The sequence below is a fragment of the Sardina pilchardus genome, chromosome 3, assembly GCF_963854185.1.
Source record: "Sardina pilchardus chromosome 3, fSarPil1.1, whole genome shotgun sequence".
In the NCBI taxonomy this organism is placed as follows: Eukaryota; Metazoa; Chordata; class Actinopteri; order Clupeiformes; family Clupeidae; genus Sardina; species Sardina pilchardus.
The window spans coordinates 27,874,903-27,898,360 of record NC_084996.1 but is presented as its reverse complement, the minus strand read 5'-3'; the positions used below and the strand labels follow the sequence as shown (position 1 = coordinate 27,898,360).

The window sequence follows — 23,458 nt, the reverse complement described above, 5'->3', positions numbered from 1 at the left end:
GGTGGAGAAGAGGGAAGGGGAGGGGAGGGGAAAGGAGAGAAGAGGAGAGGAGAGGGGAGGAGAGGAGAGGAAGGGAGAGAGGAGAGATGAGGAGAGGAGAGGGGAGGAGGCCCAGTCACTGGTGACTAAGGAGGCAGCTTCATCTCCCCTGCTGTCACTCTACAGGGCCATCATCATATCATCGCCCACTCTAAAACATAATGACTCTATCGGTGATATGGGTGTGTGTATCTGTGTGTGTGTGTGTGTGTGTGTGTGTGTGTGTGTGTGTGTGCGCATGTCTGTCATGTTTGTGCATCTTCATATGTATGCTGGAGATGTGTATACATCATATTCATATGTGTGTATATGTATAATGAATGTGCGTATATATGTATCATATTTGTGTGTGTGTGCGTGCATGTGTACGTGTGTGCGTGCGTGTGTGTGTGTGTGTGTGTGTGTGTGCCAGTCTGGCAGGATGGGTGGAGGTCAGTGTGTGCTAGGTCCTGCGGCCAGTGCAAATGAGATGGCTGGCTAAAGCGTGGGAGGAGTAGGAGAAGAGGACAGGGCTGATGTGCTGGTGGAGGAGGGGAGGGGTTATTGAATTATCGTGTGAGTCATCAAGGAGGGGAATCCCATTTACAGTGAGAAGAGGGAGGCCGAGACACAGGCTGAGAGAGTGATGGAGAGAGAGAGAGATGAAGGAGAGGTGGGCATAGAGAGAGAGAGTGATAGAGAGAGATGGGCATAGAGAGAGAGAGAGAGTGATGGAGATAGAGAGATGAAGAGAGAGGGGGGCATAGAGAGAGAGAGTGATAGAGAGAGGTGGGCATAGAGAGAGAGTGATAGAGAGAGATGGGCATAGAGAGAGAGAGAATGATGGAGATAGAGAGATGAAGAGAGAGGTGGGCATAGAGAGAGAGAGAGAGATGGGCATAGAGAGAGAGAGAGAGAGAGAGGGAGAGAGAGTGATGGAAATAGAGAGATGAAGCGAGAGGTAGACATAGAGAGAGAGAGAGACAGAGAGAGTGGGGGAGATATGCATCAAGCAAGAGAGAGACCTGGGAAAAGAGAGAAAGAGAGAGAGAAAGAGAAAGACCCTGTACACAGAGACAGATAGAAAGAGAGAGAGAGATGTAGGGAGTGATGGGAGTGGTAAGATAGTGAGGAGGCAGATGAAGCTGGAGGCTGAGGATGTGGATGTGGATGTAGATGTGGATGTGGATGGGCATTGGGGGGGTTCATAGGGCCAGGGGGGCCGAGAGATCAGCACGCCTCAGTCAGAGTGCGCTCGGCTCTCAGCCGTCTGCCGTGGAGAAGCTCCATACTGCTCCAGCACTCCTCCTGAAAGGAGAGGGAGAGGGAGAGGGAGAGGGAGCGGGAGGAGGTGGGGGAGGAGGAGAGGGGTGGGGGTGGTGGTGGTGGTGCGGAATGGCTGCCATACCAGCGTGGTTCACCAATCGCGGAGCCCCGCCGCTTTCACAGTTTGATAATGGATGCATGGCTGCACATGGTGCGGTGCCAGTTGCCCGTTTGTTTGGCCTGTTTGCTTAATTGAACAGCTGATGTTGCTATTACACATGTTGCGATTTGCATTCATCATTAGCAGCCACAACAACAATAACAACAACAAAAAAAGGGGAGACAAGAAGCAGACAAAAAAAAAACGACAACACACATTTCTGTGTAGTATGACTGCACTGCATAATTAATCTACAGCCAAAAGCACAGCATTGCGCGAGAATACGCTTTGGCAGATTATGTCGGTATTAGAATATGTATTTGTGTTGTGTTGAGTTTTATTGCAATTATTGTTATTATGATTTTATCATCACACAGGTTCTAATTAATGTTTGTGTTTATGATATCTCTGCTTTGTCGACACATGACACAAATGAAGCTTTCTGGTAGTCAATTAGCCGTAATATCCACCATTATTGATAAGAACGGCTGTCACATTGCAGTGACTTCCAGCTGTGTCATTTTATACAGAGAGCCTCGCACGCTCATGCACACACGCACACACCCAAATACACACACACACACACACACACACACACATAAACATACACCCACACTCTGCAACTGTTATTATCTGTCATAAGACATAAAAGGAAAAGGAAATAAAAACAAAAGTACATGCCATTGAAGTGTGAGTCAAGCGGTTTAAGCAACAGTATTTTTTTGCATTTCTGTGTGTGTGTGTGTGTGTGTGTGTGTGTGTCTCAGGGTGGTTATGCTGCCTACAGATATGCCCAGCCTGCTACTGCCACTGCAGCTGCCTACAGTGACAGGTAAGACACAGTCCACTGCTCGCACATCTCAAACGACATGACCTCACTGGACCCCTGAGCTCGCTCTGTTTTACTGCCCGCCATGCACAAGAGCACATACACTTTACACACCGCACACACACACACACACACACACACATAGAGACATGCACACACACTTTCTCTCTCACACACACACACACACACGCACACACACACGCACCTAGAGACATGCACACACACACACACACACACACACACACACACACACACACACACACACACACACACACACACACACACATTGGAACATGCAGGGCTTCACACACACACATACAGTACAGAAACACACACAGACACATGCACAAAATCACACCCATAGACACATAGACACATACACAGACACACACGTATGAAACATACACACTCTCACGCATCCACATGCAGTACCAATTTGAAAAATGTTTTCAAAAAAATATATATGCAAACATACACACACACACACAACAAACGCGTGTACAAATACACACCAGAAACACCCACGCACGCCTTTGAGGTCAACTCTTCCCTTCAGTCCCAGTCAGTGTCGGGCACTAAAGGCCATTCTGATTTATTAGACTAATTCCCTTTTCCTCCAGTGCGGATGGGGACTATCATGGTGCCCACCGCAGTAATTGGCAAATTAAATCAAATGAGATGTCAGCGCAAATGTAATGGCTGAAGAGCAGCGTGCTGGAATGGCCGCCGCGACAGTAACTGGGGAATTAAACAAGATGTGGGGGGTGGGGAGGGTGTGTGTGTGTGGGGGGGGACGACACACAGTGTGTGTGTGTGTGTGTGTGTGTGGAGTGAGGGGGGGGGGGGGGTGGGGGGACTTGATAGTGCTTGGACATGTAAGACTGGAGGAGATGGAAAACATGAATTTCTCTCCTCTAGCCCTGGTTCTCTCTCTCCCTCTCTCTCTCTCTCTACCCCTCCTTCTCCTCCTCCTATCTCTAATATCTGAGTTTATATTTTCAGTTTGACATGTATGCGTTTCTCAATTTCATTTCCTTGTACCCCCCCTCCCCCCTCCCCCCACCCCTTTCTCTGGAAACCACACAGTCAACCCACATTAAACACTGCCTGCAGAGCCAGCAAAACACCCACCTACCTACCCCCACCCCCACCCCCACCCTACGCCACCACCCCCCACCCCCCACCTCGATAAAGTAGGAGTAGAAAAAAAGCATGACAAAAGAGCTTAGCTGTTCACTAATGACAGTTCGTGGTGAGTCCCTCTGTCCCGAAGCATGCAATTAGAGGTATTGTGGAGGACACACACACACACACTCATACACACACACACACACACATACAGAAATGCACACACATAGGCCTACACACAAATACACTCACACACACACACACACACACAGACACACACACACACAAACACACACACACACACACAAATACACACACACACACATACACACACACACACACACACACACACACACAGAGACACACACACACACACACACACACACACACACACACACACACACACACAGACATGATGAAGCGGTAGTGCCAGTTGCTTATAATTCCTGCAACTTTGATCATTCACTAAGGTTTCTCGTGCATGCTCCTGTACAGAGCTCTGGCCACGAGGTCTGTGGAATGAGAGTGGAATGGTGCTTGGTGTGCGATCATCACCCAATGTCTGCCTAATGTGTTGCTATTGGTTAACTATGGGAGGATAACAGGCCTCCACCGATAAAGTGTCTTAAGATGTACAGTATGGTCATTGGTCTGGGCTGTGCGTCCCTCAAAAGCACCGGTGTACAATAACGGCCCTTACTTGGACAGAGGGAGATGCAGGGATCTGTCATGGCAAAGACCTCAAAGGTCAGCATGTTGCGGTAAAATCGATGAGAAAGTTTCAATTGCATTAGTTGACATCTCCACTTCTGTTGAATAAGCCATGTCTCACAGCCCCACTCTTACGTCCAAAGGGCTTTTAAATGTAGGAACATATTTGTCTCCATATTTGAACCATAACAGGATGACCGAGCACTGCTGTTTACAGACCAGGCCTGCTGCTTCTCAGACACTTTATTGGTTTGGGCCAGGAGAGTCTTGTGTTTTCAAAGCCTCGCCCAGGAAGCATGTTTTGCAATGTGCGCAGCCTGGGAATGATAAGAGTGAAAGAGAAACCTGTCGTACACGGTATTTTGACAGGTCCGGCGCAATCGTTTAAAACAGTCGATGAATTTACTGAATGATATTGATCACATTATCAGAGCTGGCAAAGACGGCACATCTATCTGTGTTGACAAACAAAGGGCACTCGTCGCTGAGGACACGCAGTACTTCCTGTGACCTTAGCTCTGGAGCGCTGCTGTCAAATAACACACTTCAACGCAAAACGACTAGGTGTCATCTATGATGTGTCAGTGATTAACAGTGATTTGTGCCAGACGAACCTGTGATTTGAATGTCAACACGGAATTGCAGTTAAAAGTCTTAACTTAGACACTGTGCAGGAGAAGCAACCGCCTCTCTCTCTCTCTTTCTCTCTTTTTTTTTTCTCTCTCCCTCTCCCCATCTCAGCTGTACTTGAGATGTCATTTACTTTGGATGGTCTAAACAGGAGCGTACGTTTGAGTGACATCCTGCCGCATTAGCTGGAGTAAGCTTCAGCCTTAATAACGCTGTGACAGGGAGCTCTCGCTTGCCTATTTGCATTGGGCGCATTCATGTTATTTGTAAAACAGATCTGTATTACCACAAACTTACTAATCCTTTAAGAAATGCACCGATTTAAGAACGCCATCATAATAAATTCTGCCAAGATTAGCTCGTGAAAAATGGTGGGCTCATAACAAAGAGAGCAACAAATTGGTATTGCGAACTCATGCATTTTTTAAACGTTTTTTTCCACTCTTTTGTTTTAATAATAGAATTATTAATGGCATATGAATAATTTGTACGAAATTAGTCTGTATATGTGATTATATAATTTCATGAAACTTTTAGAGGGTGGTCGTTAGCAATTTATAATTCATTTTTCAAGGAAACTGTTTTGAGAGGCCCTGCTTAAGATTTCACTAGAGTGAAAATTATTTATCGCCTGACGCGTCAACCACGTGCACAGTTCAAATTTCTGTTAATCATTACAGATTCTTTAAAAAATGGGAAAATGGAATGCCCAACTAATGAGGATTCAGTCAACTTGCTTTGGAAAGCGCGTGTCAGACTTGTCGGATTCCCCATTAAGGATAGCAGGAGGCTCCAACGCCTCTTAACGTAACAGAGCTGAGTGGAGCACGGCATCAGTATGGGCACCGGAGGTATAACCCTCTACCCCACATTACCTCCCATCAGATGCCCACACAACCAGCAAGCCCACTGGGTGTCCATCTCCAACCAACCAACCAACCCACCTCCCTCCCCTTCCTCCCCCACTCCCCCCTCCCCTGACTCCAGCCCAGAGTCCATCCGCTGGCTAACACCATCTGGTGAGGCCGGAGCCTGCGGGGAGAGAGACGAGTACCTGCAGCTTCTGCCGAGTTCTCGCGCTCACTTTTTTTTATCTGTAGGGCTGTGGGAGGGGAACACTACTACAGGGAGACTTGGTGTGGCTGGAAGTTGACCTCCACTGCAGTTTCTCTCTCCCCCCTTCTCTCTCTCTCTCTCTCTCTCTCTCTCTCTCTCTCTCTCTCTCTCTCTCTCTGCGTTTCTTTCGGTGATAGTCAGAGTGCTCTGTCTTTGGGTCCATCTGGACTGCTACAGGGCCAGGGACAGATGGATTAGCACCAGGCGGAAGTCCCGGCAACACAACTCCTAGGCCCAACACGCACAGACATGGCCCTGTGCACGCGTGCACACACACAAAGACACACACACGCACACACATACACACACACAAACACATGCAAACGCACACACACACACGCACACAAGCGCACAAGCACACACACACTGTATACATAGACAGCACAGCAGCATAACACACAAACGCACACACACACACACACACAAACAAGCAACAAAAAGTACCCTTTTATCCCTCCTTTAAAATTATTCTTACCCAGACAGACAAACATGCAACACACACATTGTACACCTTTCAAATGCATGTGTATTGCTGACTTATGCTTCTGCCCCCCTCTCTCACTCCACCACAAGTTCTGGTTGTGTGTGTGTGTGTGTGCGTGCAGTGTGTGGGAAGGGGGGCAGACACAAGGGCTGCATGCATGTGAAGTCAGGTTGCAGCCGTCTGCTCTTTGGACCAAAAAGTACCGTAGCCTTCAGGCTAAAAGACCAGCTGTCTCTGTGACAATCTCTGAGGGGGTGACAGTGGTGGTGGTTGGGGGTTTTCCTGCTGGATAACTGGATTGGTCTGGTTACTGTTTTATTTTTTATTTATTTATTTTTTAAACGACGGGCACCATTACAGGTTTATAAACCAGATTTATTGAACTGATTCGCAAGACTGTAGTGTTACACGTTTGTTTGTTGTCATGCTTAAGTGATTTCTGAACCTAAGCTCATCCCTGTTGGATTGTTAATGGCGCCAAAGCCTTTTTGACACTGATCTTCTATCACTAGGCTGCCGTAATCGCACAACATCTCTCTGCTAAACAGATGTAATGCTCCCCGAAGGTTTCATGAAAAACAAATGTCGACCTTCACCTATATTAACTTTCTCTTATAAGCTGGGGTTTTGCCATTTTAGGATGTACATAAAACAACCTAAGCTGGGCTGTTGGTTTAGATTGTAATGCAGGAAACTGTGATAATATATTGATTGTAATGTCATTGGGTATTGTGTTTTTTGACAAAAAAAACATGACATTTCAATCGCATTAGATGTATGTCCATGAAGTGCATGCCTTTGTAGTTCTTCTGACAAGTACACATACTGTATAACAATGTGATCAGAACATGTGTGTGTGTGTGTGTGTGTCTGTGTGAGTGTGTGTGTGTGTGTACCCTACACGTGTGTTGCTGCCAGTAAGCCTTGTGTTTAGTGTGTATGCTGTAGGCCTTTGCGCTCATTGGGACTGTTTGTGTGGTGTAGTGGTGGGTGTAGCAACCGCACCGTAAGATGCATGGGAAATTACATTGCATGAGTGCATTCTGTTTACCTCCTTAGAGTAGACATGTTGCGGGGGTCAATACTGTCATGTCGAATTCGAGACTGTGTTACCAAACAAGCCGCCACCTAACTTAATTAAGAGGGCCGATTCAATCTGAGTGCTTTGCGGGAATGAATGATTCATTAAGTTATTAAATATAGCTGCAAGCTGCAATTAAACAGGCAGGGGGAGGGTGGTAATATGGCTGACAACCTATGCCTCTAATTAGACATAAGATCAGGGCATGACATATCATTTATCACACCTGTGCAGTCATTCACTCAACCCCGAAAAATGACTCTGACTGAATGACGCGGCAGAGGGGAGTGTAGTTTGTTTACCTAGCAGCTGCTGTAAGAATCACATCACACGCAGCCTTTCAAGTATGCACATTATTCCGTCAGAAGTGTCTCGCAATTTTATTACTACTGGGAGTTAAGTCGCAAGCAGCAGCAGAAGTAGTGGACGCAGATGTATACATTACATGCACGGAACTGTTTGCCAGGATATGCATTTACAATGAAGCCTACAGTCCATTGGAAGCAGCCTTGGTTTATTCTGGGGGGGGAAATGTTAGTAAAAACCTGGGTGGCATTAATAGATGCATATGAGTTATGGGGGTGGTGAGGTGCTACAGAATTTGAAGTCAGTTTTGGTTGATGTAGTTTTTTTTGAGCTTGTGGGTATTTCAGGCAAGGAGCTTTACTGATGTCTCTCTGCTGTAATGCACAAATATTTGCCATTTCACCCGTTAAGAGTCACTACATTATTACATTCAACAGGCTTTGGCCAATTATTTCCTGTCTTGTGTCATTACTGAAGTGGTCTGGGTCTGGACATGCTACTGCGAAATAGCAGGCCATAGATGACCGTAACCTTACAGCATGCATGCATTTTGCAAACATATGGGACATTTATTCCGGTCTTCATGTGTCGATAAATGAGCCATACATTGAAATTTTCCAGCTGAAAGCCGGCTTGAGAGCAGGTAGTTCCCATTGAATCGGCCCGTAGTCAGTGGGATGAAGCAGCTTACTGCCCATGTGTGCCCTGCACTGTGCATATCTTCTGGTTTTTAATCTCATCTGTGACTTTTTATTTTGTTATTAGTTTGTTCGGTTTCTTTTACGTTCTTTCTATTTTTATTTGACTCTTTCTTTCCTTCTCATCCTCTTCCTCTGCTTCTTCTCTGTCTCTCTCTCTCTCTCTCTCTCTTTCTATCTCTCTCTCGCTCTCATTTTCATTGCCTTCATGTCCTTAACCCTTCTGTTGTGTTAGGGTCAAAATTGACCCATTTTCAAGTTTAACTGTGTAAAAAGTACACTTTCCTTTTTTGTCCTGGAATGAGGCTTCATCTAATCCTCAGACACACCTATCTAAATGCAGCAAAATCAATTTTCACAATTTTAGTAAATTCTAAAGGTCTCAAAAAACAAAAGTTACATCTGTGGTGTTACGGGTCCAAAATGACCCGGCAGAGAATACTGGCTGTTGTATGCATCACTGAAAAGCTATAGATTGCTCTGAGGATCAATTATGGCCCAATGTGCACAGTTATGGCCCACATCATCAACACACACAAACACGCACGCACACACACACGCGCACACAAACACGCTCACACACACACGCGCACACAAAATCAAAAACGAGTGGTAGCCTATATTTTAAAATACTGTGTCTGTGGAGCCAACTTAAAAACAATTCACACACTGGTTCCATTTATATGAATACATACTAAGCCAGCAATTAGCTGAAAAACAACATTTGAAGAAAACTGGTGATTTTAAGCATTTTCAAGCATTTTAAAATCATGGGTCCAAATGGACCCGCTAACACCACAGGTGTAAACAGCTTTCTAACACAATAGAAGGGTTAACCAGCATGAGTATGCTCCCTATTCAGTCCCTTCCATTGTCGTCCGTGTGAGTCTGCACTTGGAGCTGTGGTTCTGTTGCCTGTGAACTGAAACCCCATCTACCACAAAAAAACACCCCCTCCCTCCTCTCCTCTCCTCTCCTCTCCCCCCTCCTCCTCCTCCTCCTCCCCCCTCACCCAGCAGCCAGTCAGCAAGCGGTATTGTGAATTTTATCTTCTCTTGCAGAAATCATTTCGTCTTCGTTGCAGCAGATGAAATTTCTTGTAACACCTCTTCAGGTAAAATAAAAAATAAATATGAACCAAAAAAAGTGAATAAACTGAATCACCCACACCGTTTTTTGATGCTTCCCCTCAAGGGGAGCAAGCATATATATATATATCTATATATACAGTCTCTATCCTTTCTTTATTATTATGATTATTACTATTATTATTATTATTATTATTATTATTATTATTATTGTGCACCAGATAGATAGCGTCTCTGTGCAGCGCTGTTGTCTCTTTGTTTGAGGCCTCGTATAAGTAGATGTTACTTTTTTCTCTTCTATTGCGTTCATGAATGCTTCTTAAAACTGAAGTATTGTTGGAGTACATGCATGAGGGTAGCTGGCAGGCATTGCACTCATCCGCTCATCGTTCGTTCTGGGTTTTTTCTTTTTTTTTTGTTGTTTTTTTTTTCTCCTCCTCTTATCTCTGGCATTGCTTGGAAGGGGCATGCGTTCCTGACAGAGAAAGATAAATCCACTGACACACGCTTGGAACCTGTCTGATTTTTCTGTCCCTGTGTTTGTCTGTCTGTCTGTCTGTTTGTTTGTTTCTCTCGTTGTGTATATCCCCTCATTTTTAATTTGATCGAGACTGTCGCGCCTTCTCTCTGTTCACCTATTTTTTGTTTTGTTTTGTTTTGTTTATCTGGGCATCTCCATTGGATTTGTTTTGATTTTGTGTGAGTGTATGGGTGTGTGCATACAGTGTATGTATATGTATGTGAATGTATGTACGTATGTATGTACTGTATGTAGTGAGTGTCTCGTTATTGTGAAACAATTGCTGATTGGGTGTACGATGTCTTGCACATTGGCTGTAGATGGCTAGATCTTTGGAATGACTTTAGTTGTGAATGTGATTTGTGATTTGTCCCCACCATTGCATATAGAGCAGGGAAAATGGACCTGTCCATCTGCCTATTGATTTTGTGACAGAGTCCTTTTAAGAGTAAAAATGAATATGCTAAACAGATTGCCATTCAGGCCTAAGGCCTATACTTACGGACATTAGCCATTTCTTTGTAAAATACGTTTGGGAATCTGTAATTCGCAGGGTGGGTGTGTTTCGGGTTCAACTAATCAGGGCTAATAAACGAGAACGGAAATTGGATTTACTAGTACCACCGCGAGTAACACAAACACCCACCTACTACAGTACATGGGCATGTAAGAAATTCGGGAAACATGTCACGAAATATCACTACAGTAATATCCTGTGTAATAGTTGGGAAATTACGGTAAAGCCTCTCTATTTGTTTGAGGGACCAGCCCATGCTGAATACCTCCCTGCCCCTGTACACACATGTAGAAATAGATACGAGCTGGCAGGCCAGTTGAGCAGACATTCCCCGCACATAAGGAATGCATGACGTTATGGCGGTAGCACCTGAAATGTATTAACGTGTAGAGTAGAACAGCACTCGATAATTACCAAACCGAGCTCGCACAATTCTTTGAGAAAACTATTCTTCTTCACGGAATTGTGGAGATTATCATGATGGAGGTGACAAAGGTTATGCACCTGGATGGGACTTTGCAAGTAATTGTTGCAAATAGTCTGACCTGTTCTAGGTCGCTGAGCTAGTCTTTGAAGACTTAAAATACTAATTTAGCAAAACACAAGCCATAATAAAAATATATATATAGAAAATAGACCTGAGAAACCTCTTTCCATGTCCTTTTTTTATCCTTGCTGCTGGCCTTCATTCTAATCAAACTGCCTACCAGAGCCAGTTGTTCATTGACACAGGTCTGATACTGTTGTCAAAAAGTGATTAAAACCTTTTTTTTTTTTTTTTTTTTAAATAATTTCTTTAAAATCAGTCCCCCCCCGCCCTCTAGACACTGTTTGACTGTCTTGGGTCCAATTGAGTTCATTCAGTCAATTCGTTTAGATCACTGACAATGCTGTCATTAAAAATAGCCTTTCTAAACAGAGATAACACAGGTCAAACTAAAAAATTAAAGAAGAAAAAAAATACTGGCAGGCCAATGAAATGTGAAGACAGACAAACTGTACAGCGCATAACAATGTCCAAACTAATCTGCTGTGGATTAACTTCTTAATCGCAAGGGGGTGGGTGGAAGGGAGGAGGGGGTGAGTGAATATGCAAATCACCTCATTTATAGGCTGTGCTCCTGCTCTCTGATTGGCTCTTATCTGGTCCAGAAACACCATGCATGCATAACAAGGCTCGGAGGAGCAGATAATCCAGGTTATTTCACCGCGCGGCCTTCTGGGAGCCGGGAGCTCACAGCTCTCAGTCAGACAGTCAGTCAGTCAGTCAGTCTGTTGGAGAGTTTAAAAGGGCCACGATCTTAGACAGGAGACGAGACAAACCTCTCGTGAGAAGAGCCCCACCCACTGATCTTAACATCTGAAACATCGTCCCAATAAGAGTACGAGCCATCAGATCGCATAGTTATCAAAATAGCGGAGTAGGTGGAGCATTTGACTGATGTAGTTTTGCTACAGCTCCCTCCTGTAACACCTTAGGTGTGTGTGGAGGAGCAAAATGGAGGAGTAAAATAAATGCTAGGCTGCTTGCTGTTTAACGACAACGTGGACATACCTTTTCCAACATATATAATGTTCCCTTAACCTCACAATTTTTTGTTCCTTGACTCTTTTTTCTGTTATTAATTTACTATGTTTGCTGTGGAATATGCTTTTTTGTGGTACTTACTATTCCCATGAATTGTGTTCAGTAATTCAACCTCTAATTGAAGGGCTATTTTGTGCAAGAGTTATCACATAGCAAACAAATCCATTTGGACCAATTCTGACTTATGTATACACACATTTATTTTCAATGTCAAACAACAGACTATATTAAACCCGATAAACTTGGCACAGACAGTTCTGCCTTTTTGAGACTGCTGCCATCCCCACAACCAGAGAGAACTGCACATCAATAATTGTGGACATTATTAGAGCAAACGGTGACCTTTTTCCCCTGCTCCAGTGTCTTGTAATTTCTTGCACAAGCGGCCCTTCAAAACAGGACCAGTGATGTCCTGTGTTCACAGTGGCATGACAGCAGAACCATGCGGGGCTCTCTCCTCAATGATTTCATTTCAGTGTCAATGTTTATTTGTGGGTTTTTTTATTTATAATTTTCATTTATTTGATTTTGCTGTTTGTTTTTGGTTTTTTTTCTTAGAAACACTCGATCATTCACATGTGGGTCATGAGTATTTGCTGTATTTTAACGTTGTTGTCGTGGCAGCGATCAAGCAGCTGTGTTTCCCTGGTTGCTTTTCTGTTGTGATTGTTGTTTTGCAGTCATTTTTTTACGTTTGTTTGTTTGTTTGTTTGTTTGTTTTTTTGCAGTTGATAACTGACACATTGAGGGGTGGTATGTGTGAGGGAGAGTGCTTAGTAATTATGTGTCTTAATCTACATGTTTGTGTCCTAACTGTCAAGTCTCCTGTCTTCACAGTTACGGACGAGTTTATGCTGCCGACCCCTACAACCACACACTTGCTCCAGCCGCAACATACAGCGTTGGTGCCATGGTGAGTTATAAAAAAATGAAAATAAAAAACTACAGCATCCCCCCTCTCTGTCTTGTACATATTTTTTCTTACTCTTTCTATTTATTTTATGTCAGTCCCTCTGGTCATTATTTTGCGTTTGTTTCTCTATATGCGCTTCAAAAATTGCTTTAATTCTTTTTTGTTCATTTTTTCCTCTTTTTCTTTCATTTTTGTACTCCCCCTTTCCCTCTGTATGGATTTTAGCACAGCTGACATCCCCTCACTTAAACGTAATTGAATTTGTCTCTTGTGCTAACGGCAGCTGAAATGCCACATTAATCCTCACAGTAAACGTGATAAATGCCTTAATTTCTTGGCAGTGTAGTGCATGTTAGTTATTATATTTCTAATTTTGTGAATATCACCTAGCCGAGCACTCCCTTTAATGGAATAATTAGTCATTTTGATAATTAAATCCATCACCTAAGTGGTGCTGTAGCAACAGCTAAAAGGATGTGTGTGTGTGCGTGAATATGAGTGGGGAGTGTGTGTGTGTGTGTGTGTGTCAGAGAGAGAGAGGGAGAGAGGTGAAAAGCTTCAGTAGGGGCAGGGAGGTTGAGGCTTTAGCTTTCCACTGGCATTTTAAAGAAGGAATTTGGGAGTCTCCATCAACACACTGCATGGTCTCAACAATCTGCTTTGTGGTATACTGTACCTCTGTCATATTGTATTATTTGTGTGTTTGTGTATGCGTTTGTGTATTTCTGTTGTAAATGCATTATGGCCTACGAAAGCAAGCACTTGTGATTTTTTTTTTCCTTTTTAATAACGTGTTGTCATTTCTTCCCCCTCCGACCCCGTCACACTCTTGTGTGGCTTGAGTTTTCTCCTGGCATGCGGTGTCTTGGTATGCTTGCTGCATGACGGCTACTGATTGGTTGGTTTTCGTGTCCGGGGGTATGTACAGAACCATAATGTGAAAAAGCCTGCAGGGTTCGCACCACGGCCATTAAAGTCACGCAAATCCATGGCTCTGTCTTTTTTTCCCCCTCTCTCCCCTCTCTCGCCTCCCAGAATGCATTTGCACCCCTGACTGATGCCAAGACCAGGAGCCACGCGGATGATGTCGGCCTTGTTCTTTCTTCATTACAGGCTAGTATATATCGAGGTGGATATAGCCGTTTCGCGCCATATTAAAACAAAAACAAAATAGAAAAAAATAAAAAAAAAATAATCTATTCAAAAACAAAAACACTATGAAAATCTTCCTTTGGGGGGAAAAGAGAGAATATTTCAGAGGCCTGGGTATTGCAGTACACGCTGTAGTGCATCGTTTTAGCATCTCTTAAGAGAGAAGGAAAAAAACGGATATTTTTCATCTATACCTCAGATATTTTGTGCTGTGTATTTTAATATTGTGGGTTTTTAATTTCTAAAGATTACATAGATTGTTGGCTGTAGAGGTTTCTGTGGTGATCTAGAAAGCTGCTAGATTTTAAAAAAGAAGTTAAAAAATGAATTAAACAAAAGTGAGAATACAAATTGTTAGGGCTTTATCATGTAAATGAATTATGTATGATAAATATTAAGTCACTTGGGGTTATCATATTTTGTAAGAGTGTAAGTGACTACAGTAGTCAAGTGTTTTGTTTTGTTTTGTTTTGTTATTTTCTCTCTTGCTTTTCTTGACATCGCTTTTGTTTCCTCTATTCTGGTTTCTTTACTGTCGGGTCGGGGTGGGTAGGGGGACCATGGTGGATATATAGAAGTCTCTAGAAGGAGATAGAGAACCGTAGTTGTCCTGAGAGTCTGGATGTAGTTTCATCAATGGTAGGAAGACGGGCAGCCAAGGAGAAGGGGCCAGCTGTTGTATCGATAATATAAGCTGTTATATCATTCATTAGTCTAAGCCAAAGGTTATGTTCCTGGGGTGTTAAATGTGTATAGTCAGATTTTACATAGAGACAAGTAGAAGTAAAAAAGAAAAAGAAAAAAAACTCCCTGAAAAAAAAAAATCACCATGACAGTATTTTACTGGTTAACTATACTCTAGTCCGTAGGTCAAACCCCTACTAGTTTTAGGCCAACCACGAAATCTTCTTTTTATATTACTTCCAGTATATTGATTGATATAATTGCCGACTTTTATATTATGGGAGATATTAAAAAAAGAATAATAAGAAATACGGTGACAATAGCACCGTTTCTATTTTTTCTTTTCTTTTTTTTCAAAAGTATTGAAACTATGATTATTTGTACCAGATGAAAGTGAAAAAACAACAGTGTATTAAAAATGAGCTGTGCAGTGCAAATGTTCTCTTATACGAATACACAACTGTAAAATGTTTTAGATTTAGTGTAGTAGACCAACTGTTAGAGAAAGGTGTCTCATTTTTTATGGAATCATACTCAGATTTATATCAACACTTTACAAGTAATGCAATCATTATGTAGATATGATCATAGTATTTTTGTCAACTCTACTATTTTGCACATACAACCTGCAATTTTTCATCGCTTCTCAGCTTGTGGAACATTATGTTGACTGTTTTCTTTTGTTTGGCTTCCTTTAAATGTTTAGTTTTGATATCATTTATAATGTGACATCCTTTGTAATATTATTTTCTAGGACACAGCCTTTACACTTTGAAAACTGTTTGATTATCAAGACAAATGAGAAATATATGACTTGTGAAAAAAAGATATCTATATGTAAATATGAAATAATGATAAATCTGTCATTTACAAGTGCTACACAAACAAGCTGTCAAGGTGTCCTTGAAGAGTTGCAGCTTGGCTGTGCGTACGCAAAAGACTTCCCTTCATGTTGTTTACAAGTATACCTAATTAGAGGTGTTTGTCACGTATCTCATTTTTTTGTATTTATAAAAAATTTTAAAACCATAAAATAACAAAAATCAGGCAGCTTCAATTTATCCAGCTGCAAATAACCTCCTGTGTACTGTGTGTGTTACATCACACAACTTGGCAAAAATATCTTACCCACTGCTGTGACACTACTATACAATTTCTGCTTTGAATATGTGTTGTGAACAGGGCTTCTCCTTGTCATTGTATGTGCATGCACTTTGATCCGCTTAACAATAACCATCAATAAAGTTTCAAGTTTCAAGATAAGGGGAATTCATGGTGGCCTGTTTTCTTCTACACTCTTTCTATATGTTACTGTATATCTTTTGACTTCTCGCTGTCCTCCTCATGGAGTAATATGTTGCAGAGGGAAGGTTATAGCATTTTGATGGAGGGTACTTTTGCCATAATATGATTTCATGGAGTGAAATTGCATTTAAGAACATAAAGCCTAAAGAAAATGATTGTGTCTATGGGAGTCAAATCGAATTGATGTTTTGAAGGACTAACACACTCATGTTCAGTCTGAAATGGGCTCCAACTGCTTTCGAGACAGAAAGACTGATGCTGTTGTTCTAGTGACAATACAATGCCTCAGCTTTAAAGGGACAGTGTGCCATCATTTGCCACTTTTTGAAGCATGTTTTTTTTTTTTATAGGCAACTACTGGTATCATCTTTAAATGAATGTTTATGGTATATGACCACGTGAAGGGCAAATATCACACCTGTCATTCCAACTAGCTGCCTAGGCTAAGCACTGTGTAGTTTTCTGGTCTGTGTTGCCTGCTATATCACCAAAAAACATACATTCGCATGGTAGGAGGCCTTTTAATAGGTCCAATTGCACTTCCTGGTGGTGTTTGTAAGGTTTTTTACCTGACCTTGACTGCCTTTTCAGGAGATTAGTTTTCAAGCAAAACTCCGCACTGCTTTAGGAACAAGAGTACTGCCGCTACACTGGTGTCCTAGAGCATCTGAACATCAGACTTTGTTTTACATCACTCCAACATTGGACTGATATATATACAGTACTGTATATTGAAAAAAAAACTGAAATGACTAGATGAGGATGAACTGTAAGCAGTGATTTTTCAAGCGTTGTCGGCAGCTGGCAGTGTGTGATGGGGAGGAGGCTGTTGAAGGTGCGATTCAACTGTCGTCTTGGTGGCACGTGTGAGGAGATAATGGGTGAGGAGCTTAAGCATTTTACCTTTTTCATAATCCGCACAAAGTATTTTCCCTCCTCGAAGTTTACTTTCAGTTTTGTGTGTGTGTGTGTGTGTGTGTGTATGTGTGTCTGACAGACCTAACAATGACTCAAACCTAAACCAGTGTGCTAAACACACACAAACCCAGACGCAGAACAAAATCCCTTCTTTTCTAAAAGGTGTGTGTTGGGGAGGGTGGTCGGGTGAGTGTATGTGTGTGTGTGTGTGTGTGTGTGTGTGAAGGAGGTAGATGTTAATTACGACTGAAACAGTTCACGAAGGTATATTTGAATTTCATAAAATATGTATAACACAGATAGCCCTAATTGAAGAAAAAGACGAAATTACCTCTCAGCCTCGATTTGATCAGTCTAATTAGAAAAACTTAGCCAGGGGTTATTCGGGAAAGATAAGCAGTATAAATGTTTAAATGTGATGGAGGACTCACATTATGCTTGGTAATTACAACTCGTCTTCACAGAAGAGGGTGATCAATAATTAACAGATCTGGGGTCACATGTCAGAGACTATAATTTAAAAATGGTTATTAATTCCATTATTTGAAAAAGATGGGCTTTCTTCTCAGATTTCAGACGAGTCCAGTCGACGTGGAGAGGCAGGGTCCATCTTGCAGACGTACTTTTAGGCACTGTGTTAAGACGCATCATGAGTGATTGTATGCACAAGTCACACACACACACACACACACACACACACACAGACCCATACCACCCTGATATACACACACACACACACTCACAGATCCATACCACCCTGTCCCTGACACACACACACACACACACACGCACACATGTCCCACACACACACTCACACTCATACCACCCTGATACACACTGACACACACACACACACACTAGGCTCATATCCTCCCATCTAAAATGTACTCTCTCCACCAGCCCCTCCCCGTGCTGCTGATATGATGTATGTGTCTGAATTAAATCAAGTATTAAATAAAGTAATTCCAGTCTCTTTGCTCTGCGTGATTCACTGAATGGAGCTGGATTGATTATCATGCAGAAGGGCCTGAGAGCAAGGATGCCTGCCTGCCTGCCTTTTTCACGTAACCCCCACCCCCCCACCCCAAAACACACACCAGTCCCAGACTCACAAATCACTCGTGTCGGTAGCACTCAGTGTTTATTAAACTTCTCAACATTTTTGTTTCTCTTTTCTCTCTCTCTCTCTCTCTCTCTCTCTCTCTCTCTCTCTCTCTCTCTCTCTTTCTCTCTCTCTCTTTCTCGTTCTTTCGTCGCCTGCCCTCGATTCGCGGCTACTCAGGCATTCACATCATCTACGTCAGTTGGGGAAAAGGTCTGAGTGATTAATCTCATTTCATATAGATCTGCATAAATGTCATGCAACCAGAAGTATTGATATTTTTAATGTGTCTGTCATGGTCGCATACTCCTCTGAATGAAGTCAAGACTAAGCGGGAACATTACCGTAATTGGTGGATCCCCCCCCCCCCTCTGTTAATTATTTTTACCGGAATGACATTTCATCTCTGTATAAAACCCCCTGCTTCTTGCTATACAGCACACACTTTGTGACGTTGGGACTGACTGTGTGGGCAGTCATGAGAAACCGTTCAATTCTGTAAAGTGTTCTGACATCATGCCGAGTAATCTGCGAACAGGCTCCTCGGAGGGCCGCTGCGGCGTCTGGACACTCCGGCCTCCAGCTCCTCACCTCTCACGCCTTTACTTCTCCGCCTGCATTAGCATCAGCATTTGCATACGCTCATTTAGAAGATGGTAGTATATGCAGAGGGGCTGAGGGTGCAAGTGGAAGTATACTGCAAGTCACTGCACTTTCATTGGCGCTGTAATTGTAAAAAATGGAAAAAGGTTCGCACACTTGAAATCCTTCTTTTTCGTTTTCTTTTATTTTCTTGAGCACAATTGTAGCTGTAATTGTACTCTGCTCAACGACAATGATGCTGAATCTCAATCTGATAAAATCTAATCTAATAATATATGTTAATGAGAAATTCATTAACGATTAATTCTTTTATATATATATATATATAAAGAATTAATCGCGCATACAAAACTTTACATGCGGATGTGTTTTTCTCTGCTTACAAGTATAGGCTACTCTTCCTGTTACTCTTACTGATATTTTATGGTGTTCTGGAACATTCTGCAGCTGAGAGATAAGGTGGTCTGCGAGCCACAAATGCCGTCCCTCCCTATACTTCCCTGTCTGGGTCGAGAGTGCTCCTTTTTATGTCCTGGAAAATATTATACGAAGCACTAGTATGCTATAGCTCCAGGTGAACAGCAGAGGCACTTGTAATCATCCTTAGCTACAGTATTATTAATCAGTTATTTGATGTTAGCAGTGCACCTTCCCAGTTAGCAATCCATGCACAGAGAGGGAGAATGCCGAGAGTTTGAGTGTCTTATGAATGGTCAGGAGCAGGGCCATATGTTCCATAGTATGGCAATGTCCTTTTAGGCAGGTCCCCGTCCCCCCCCCCCACACTGATCTAAAGAATAACTGGATAGACTATCCCATTGTTGCCGCCCCATCAACAATGAAGCCAATGAAATTGTCCCGGGTGGTCCCAATATGGCCGCCGTACTGAGGCTTCAGGTTTATGACGTAAGATGCGCTATCCAGTGTTTTTTATAGATCAGTGTTGGAAGGTGTCGGATGTGTGTAGGCAACGGCCATATTGGTGTTACGAACTAACTTAACCCCATGCGTTTTTATGGAGGATTGTTTGAGTGCCGTCTCCCCATTCGGCCGAGGCTTAAAGGGTGTATATTTTACAACACTCCTCAACACTCCTCAGTCTCAACCATCTCTCAGCTGTGGAGATACTGATTAGGCTGGGTGAACCCTGCCTGACCTGCCGACAAATTTGGATTTCGCCCGGCAGCTCAGGCTGGAAACCTGCACATCTATCTCCTCTGTTCCCTGCCAAAACCTTTGGCTCCAATCACAAACTAGCTTATCCAAAAGATGCACCGGATTGTTGGTATGATTGGTTGAAGGATTATCCAAGCGTACGGAGTCATTTGAACGATGCCAATAGAGCTCGACAGTCCCGCCCCTCCTCCAAGAGAGCACGCCTCTCGTGCAGTAGAAATAAAGCGCAGACTCCCCATACTAATGTTCAATCTTAAAAGATTGAGCTTAATATGGTGATAGCCAGACTAGATACTGAATATAATAAAAGACGTGTCACAACTGGCCTGGAGACAACCATTAGCTTTGGATTGTTTACATTTTTTGCACAGCTTTCTCAACATATACCCATAGGGGCCTTTGCTAAGACCAAATGAAATTACATCTAAAATGCTGTGTGTTTATCAGAAGAACCTAAAATATTTTTAATGTATTATTTGTGAGAAATTCGTTGTTCAGGTAGTGCAAAGTGATTAGCAAATGCTCCTTATATGATAAAAGGTCCTCGCAATCAGTCTACTATATATGCTAATTGTTGCAGTATAATAATACAATTATGAATATTATACTGCAATAGTGCATATTCTTTTCTTCAGGCACTAGAATAAACTGTGTATGGGAAAGCAACCATTACTCCAAAGTTCAAATGATAATTTTACATTATGGGTTAAGTTTGTGTTCAAGGCCTACTGTACACTATGTAGAAAAGTGCAGCCAAGTATTTGAGAACAGGCAAGGACAGAGTTCTCAAGTTCTCAAACGCCCATTCTAGGCCGTACTGCTGAGAGACAACGGCGGGCACAACAAGCTTCTCGATGCTCTTCACGGTGCTTCAGGTAGACAGCCAATGAGACGGCTGAGCCTCCATGGGTGGCGTTCCTGGTGCATCTCGTGCGGGCCCCCCACCGCACCCCACCCCCCTCCTCCATCTCATCGCCCCCACAGCTATAACATGTGACTCATCAGCCTCCGCCAGCGAGCCAGCCACCGCTGCTGCCACCACCCAGCCAAACACACCGGAAAAGTGCGTGACTGTCTCCTCCAATCAGCTTAGGAGCTTGCTTGCTGTTGGCACCTCATCTGTCACGAAAACCCGCTCGTGGCGAGCAGGCACTGAAGAATACTGAATATTCTCAGGGAACAATGCTCAAGAATCAAGGTGTGTGTGTATGTGTGTGTCTGTGTGTGTGTGTGTGTGTGTGTGTGTGAGAGAGAGAGCGAGTGTGTGTGTGTGTGTGAGAGAGAGAGCGAGAGAGAGAGAGGGTGTGTGTGTGTGTGTGTGTGCGTTTTAACAACTGAACATGCTCTCAAAGATGATAGGTATTGCACCATTAGCTGCGTGCATTACTAAGTGAACATGTACTTGCAGTGGAGGCTTTGTCAGACAGACTCCTCTGCAAGCAAGATAGTGTCTTGTAGTCTATCGGCCTTACTACTCTCATTGCCAAGGGCAGAATTATGACATCTTTATTTTGGTAAGGGTATCAAACATCAAAGTACAAAAGCAAACCACAAGCCTGTAGGCTACTGAAATAAACTCCAGACAAGGAAAATTGCCTTAATTCTAAGTATCCTTATGAAATATAATTGCTTTGAACTCTAGACTTGATACATTGTTATTATTATGAGAAGATGTTAGGCCTAGATTTAAAATTCGATGAAGTAGCAGTAATACGATAGGGTTGTTTTAAAAGCCCATTCACCGATGAACATTTCTTAAGTACATCATGCCAAACATGAATCAAAATTAAATGGTTCTTGGAAGGAAAAAAACACTGTGGCATGTGTGTATTAGCCGATGCCGAAAGATCATTATAAAACTACTGAAAAACAGAAGGTGCAAGTACAGTGTTCTCTTGCATAGTCAGAGTATCATAATGAGAAACATATAGTTAGGTACTGTAACTACAAGTACCAAGCAGGTACAATTGTGCTGGATGTATAGGGTGCTGTTAAGTTGACATCAAATTGATGATCAATGTGGCTCTGAGGTCCAGTCTTATTTGATATACTGTATGATATGATATGCTGTATTATAATGTCATCTACACACTCATTTGGATGGCTAAGCTGTATCATTACTTCAATCCAGTTTGTGCCCATTCCAATCAGTAATCTGCTGACAAAACAGACAAATACTACAGGCTGGCCGGTTATAAGATGAATCTGGCCATAAAGTCCATGGTCAAAATTGTATCTATTTTGAATTTGACAGAACAGCCTTAAAATCTATATGGCCCTACGCCATTGTAAATAAATCCCAGACTGCACTGCACATCTACCGGGAAGTCTGGGAAATATAATTGCATCATGTGTCAATAAAAACCTGGAGGTATAGAATGGGAGTCCTGGGACTGCACAGGCCTTGCATCATTCATATCCGTGTTCAGCTTGCTCACTTAATGAGTGGGCTGAGAATATCCAGCCAGGGTTTTCTCAAATGCTAACATAGGTTGGGATGCTTCTCTCGGTTGTACTGAGCAAGCAGCATGTTCTGCTGGATATATATATGAGGCTCCTGTTCATCGCCTTAATGACTGTTCTCCAAGGTACTGTATGTACAACGGCACACCTCAATGTTGACGCTGATGTAAGCTAATCTCTCGACTCCAAGGCAGTCTTCTGTCAGGCAGTCTTCTCTCTCTCTCTCTCTCTCTCTCTCTCTCTCTCTCTCTCTCATTTCAAGTCATTAAACTAGTGTTATGTAAGCGAGAGAAAGTTGAATGCAAGAGGACTGTTGTATTGCGCTGATTGCAATATCTGGCTTAATGTGCCCGTTGTTTTGTTTATCCCAGGTGAGGTTTTCTGGTCTGGTCAGTAGTCATGAGGCCCAATCACAAACATGAGGAAAGATATTATGCTGGCCTCAAGTTTCCTCACATTCACTCTCCAAAATGATGTATAGTGACTATAAAGAGGCTTATTTCACACTGGGTGCATTATGAACAGACCCAGCATGTGTTTACTTTAATAAATGGAAAGGAAAGGAAGGGATATAGTTCTTTGCCGCAGTACAGTTCTAAAAGATAAAAAATGTCATTTTATCCTCTTCCTACGTCAAAAGTAAAAACGCACAAGAATATAGAGATAACATTTATTTTAAAAACAATACACTACTACAACAACATTGTAATAGTTGTCAAAATAGTCAAAAAATAAAAAGAATTAGGGTATTTTTAATGACTGGGTAGAGGGTTTTAGAGAACAACACAATTATAGGGGGATCAGATTTAAAGACTATGGCAGTGGCCTCTCTGACAGGGGAGAAAGCCAAACGGATGCTGAGAGAAATGCTCCCGGGCTTACTCACAGGAAAAAGAAGAAGAAGAAGAAGAAGAAGAAAAAAAACTCAACAGCTTATTATGGCGGATTTAGAGATCCGTCTATCCATCTGTACTGGTTGCTTTTTGAAAGCATGCTCTTGGC

General features: G+C 42.7%; 1 protein-coding gene across 6 annotated transcripts in view; it reads left to right on the top strand.

Moving 5' to 3' along the window:
• Positions 1 to 16,152, top strand: part of rbfox1 (RNA binding fox-1 homolog 1) — a 163,698-nt gene extending 147,546 nt beyond the window's left edge. For 5 of the 6 annotated variants that reach the window (XM_062532661.1, XM_062532658.1, XM_062532657.1 and 2 more), the window contains exons 10-12: positions 2,212 to 2,276; positions 12,978 to 13,053; positions 14,089 to 16,152. In XM_062532661.1, the coding sequence (XP_062388645.1) occupies positions 2,212 to 2,276; positions 12,978 to 13,053; positions 14,089 to 14,211 (264 nt within the window). In that variant the 3' untranslated portion in view covers positions 14,212 to 16,152. Of the gene's footprint in view, positions 1 to 2,211; positions 2,277 to 9,488; positions 9,542 to 12,977; positions 13,054 to 14,088 lie in introns of all 6 variants that reach the window. The other variant, XM_062532659.1, reaches the window with a different exon arrangement.
• The last annotated feature ends 7,306 nt before the right edge of the window (positions 16,153 to 23,458 follow it).